General features: G+C 59.7%; 1 protein-coding gene across 1 annotated transcript; it reads left to right on the top strand.

Annotated features, from left to right (window-relative positions):
* Positions 1–695: 695 nt before the first annotated feature.
* LDBPK_170210 (hypothetical protein, conserved) lies at positions 696–2,621 on the top strand (the record flags this gene model as incomplete). Its single annotated transcript, XM_003859827.1, has 1 exon — positions 696–2,621. One exon carries the CDS (start codon positions 696–698, stop codon positions 2,619–2,621), a length of 1,926 nt encoding a protein of 641 aa, XP_003859875.1.
* Between the last annotated feature and the right edge of the window lie 1,122 nt (positions 2,622–3,743).

Here is a 3,743-nt window from a genome sequence, read left to right as displayed (position 1 = left end):
ACCTCCCCCCCCCCCCCTTCCCCACACACCTGGCGCATACCGACGCACGCACCACACGCACATGTCGTGCAGAGACGCGTGCCCTGTAATGCTCTTGTGTGCACCTCCTCTCTCCCTCCTCGGCTTTTGTGCGACGCATGCACACCTCTTCAACCACCTACCTCCTCTTTCTCTACGCGCGCCATGTTGGGCGTGGTGCCTCTCACGCAGCGCTGAAGCGGCTATGGTAAGATGCCAGGGGGTCACCTGTGGAGCTCGTTCTCTTTCGCTGCTCAGCAAGACTTGAGGTGGGCACTCATTTTATGAGGAAAGCGGCTCAGCCCTCTTCATGCCTATCCTTCATGCCGTGCCTAGTTGTTTGCTCTCACACCTTCTCCTCGGTGCCTCCATGTCTGCATCGTCCTCCCGCACACTCCTCTCCTTCGCGTAATGGGAACCTTTATCGCCTCCCTCGTTTCTCCTCGCTACTCACGCCTACGACATGATGCGACAACCTCAGCGCTTGTGCTGATACGCACACGCAGAGGTATCTGCATCTGTATTCGATACATGCACCACTACATGTGCATAGCTAGTCCGAAGACGTGCTGAGACGCGAATGGAGACGCATCGCATCCATGAACATTTTCCAGAGTAGCAGTGTTGGCTTTCGGCAGGGCAGGAGCCTCGTCGATGAAACCCCCGCCCCATCGGTGATGCGATACCCTATTCTAGCCCCCGCCCCCGGCGACAGCGACACTCAAACATCACTGTCGTACGGAATCGGTGCCAGCGCCGCTGCGAAGCAGTCGACGGACCTTCCAGCCCTTCTGGCGGCTGCGCAGCAGACCCGCCCCATAGCAGCCAAATCAGGCCAGAGTACGTTCCCGTCGGTGCCTTACTACGGAATTCTCAGCCGCTGTGAGGTTCGCATGGATGTATCCGTCGAGCGTAGTGCGCGAGCACCGGGATGGCCGATCTCAGACGCGGCAGGGGCGTCTGCTGGGATGCTGCTGCGCAATCCGACCACAACGATGGCCCGCATGGCGCACATTCAGCGCCGCCTGTACGACGTCGCCGAGCGCTTTGGCAGCGTATACTACCTCAGCAACGGCGCAACACTCTCGGAGAGCGTGACGGCGCCACTGCTGCCGAATCAAGGCAGTGCTTCGTCAGCTGCCTCTTTCCACACTCAGCTGACTTACGGGGCATACGTCCAAGCACTGCACGACGCTTTCCGACGCTTCAGTGCGCTGCGGCAGGCATGCGTTACCATGGAGAAAGCTGCATCGGGCGCCCGCGCTGCCACAATCGGTGATGACATGGTTACGCACCACACCTTCTATGTGCGCCTTCTGGGCCATCCATCGTGGAAAGATCTCAGCGCTCTGCTATGCGTGGAGAAGGGTGGACTGCTTGTCTGCCTCATTTCCTCTTCTCGGATAACGCAGAAGCACTTGACGGCGGCTTGCGCCGATGCTGGGGTGAGCTTGGATTGGCTTGGCGGGGCAGCACTCGTGGCGGAGCCGCTTCAGCTGATTCCTGGAGATGTTAATCCAGTATGGGTGGTGTGGGATGCGTTGGTGAACCTACCGCTACTCCCGCCGTCCTCAATCGACCGAGAAGGGAACAAGGAGGGGCTCACTAGTGGTGCTGACGACGCTGCGGATACCCTCGACAGCGTTTCGGCAGGGGCGCGTGAGGTGCTGAACAGGGTGACGCAAACTGGCTCGACTCTCTCTGGCTTTCACATCTCGCTCATCTCGTCGATGCCCTTCCAAGGCTCTACGCGCTTCCACCAAGTTGGCCGGATTGCCGATGAGGCACCTGTGTTTGCTCAGGAAGACCACCCTCCGTCGTCATCTCTGTCGGCGACGGCGGTGGCGAGGCAACCGACGCGCGAAGCCGTCGTCGCCTGCCGCTACATCTGGCGCCTCATTCCCTCACCGCCATCTTGCTTCACCGTTGCCCCAAAGTCCTCGTCCGCATCAGCGCTGTCGTTGTCGTGTTGTGCGGTTCTGCCCTTCTTCATGTCGAAGCTGCTCCAATGCCTCGTAGAGGAGTGCGGGCTCATCGCCTTCGCGGTGCACTGCGGCGGCCCGGCGGAGCTGACCACGCATCTTTGCGCCCCGTCAGTGTCGACCGGATCTACAGCTTCAGGTGCAGTTGGGGTGCGGCTGGTGCACAGCAACGCGCCATCACTGCTCACGCTGCAACAGGGACCCAGCTCCTCCTCGTGCCTTGCGTTCAGCCGTCTGAGCGGCGCTTTCTGGGTCGATGCTGAGACGCGCGAGAGTCTGAGCCTCGGTGGACTCACCGCTGCGTTTGGCGAGCCCGACAAGGATGTCATGGGGGACGAAGAGGAGGACACCGAGATGGAGTTCGAGGTCGTGTCGATCCGCTACGAGCGGCGCGGCGAGCTGAAGACGATGGAGAAAGAGCCCAACAAGGTGAGCGTCTGTGCCACCGCCGCTGTCGAGAGCAGCGGTAGCTGCCCGGTCAAGCGCGCCCGTTTCGATGCCGCTGACATCCACGAAGAGGACCACGACGATGCCTTTGTACGCCCGGCGCAGTGGGGGCCATCGTTTGCATTTACTGTGTCGGTGAAGCGACTCATCGCCGTCGATGATATTGATGCGTGACGCAGTGGCGTGCCACTCTTCTCCATTTTTATGGTGAGGTGATGTGCGTGGCCTTGCTCGTGAACATTTGCGTGCTGCGGTTACTGTATGATGATAGTCAGTGCTCTTGGGTGCATGTGTGGCTGTTTCTCTCTCAGGTGTGCGTGTGTGCGTGCAAGCCTTCTACTCTCGGGTTGCTGCCACTCAAAAAAACAAAAGGATGCCCGCAGCAGCTGAAAGAAGAAAGAAGACAGCGCCTCATCATAAATGTGTTTGTGCGTGCCGATGTCCGTGCTTGTACGAGGTTATGAAGCCGATTTTCATGCTTTCACACACATCGAAAACCTGACTCTCTCTTCCGCTTTCGCACGCATATGTGAGACCATCTTACTGATTTCGTCATCGTGCTGTGGTACGAGGAAGTGCACAGGCGCACGCACACAACCAGCGACGGCACTGGACCATCCTCTGTGTCTCTTTAGCTTCGCATCGCTTTCTGGTCTCCGTCGTTCTCTCAGCCGTCCACATCTTGCTCTTTTTATCCCGCTTTCGCATGTACGCCACCACGCACACGCATACACACACGCACATACTTATATATCTGTATGCATGTGTCTGTATGGGTGAGCATGTGCGCTACTCCTCCTTGTTTTTTTTCGAACATGTTTCCGCTGTTTACGGAGACGGCTTTCTGAAGGAGCTCCGCATCTTCACTCTACCACCTACCCGGCCCGTCTCTCCACCTTTTCCCCATTGCCAAGACGTCGAGACACGTTCACCACCCTCCCACACTTCCCATGTCATGATAACCTCTTTGGCTGCTGCTTCTGCTGCTTGTGCTCCCGGATCGCAGGAGGAGACGGTGAGGTGAGCGGGGGGAGGGAGGGGGCCACAGCGCCCCAGCGCGCGACCTCACAGGGCCCAGTGCACCCCCCACTCTCCCTCTCTCCTTGTGGGAGAAAGCCAGGCGGTCCCGCCCCCGCCCTATCCCCAGCCAAATGCCGAGCCGCCCCTCTGGTGGCCACAGGGCCAAGCACCGGCGACGCGCGGGGGCCAGAGCGATGCACGGCGACTGATGTCGGCGGTCAGGTCGTGGATGGCGCGGCGCCGGAGCGACCAGCGACCGCGAGCACGCTTGTGCCG

The sequence above is a fragment of the Leishmania donovani genome, chromosome 17 (genome assembly GCF_000227135.1).
Source record: "Leishmania donovani BPK282A1 complete genome, chromosome 17".
NCBI lineage: Eukaryota > Euglenozoa > Kinetoplastea > Trypanosomatida > Trypanosomatidae > Leishmania > Leishmania donovani.
Note: the sequence above shows the minus strand (reverse complement) of the source record. Positions and strands in the feature narration are given on the sequence as shown.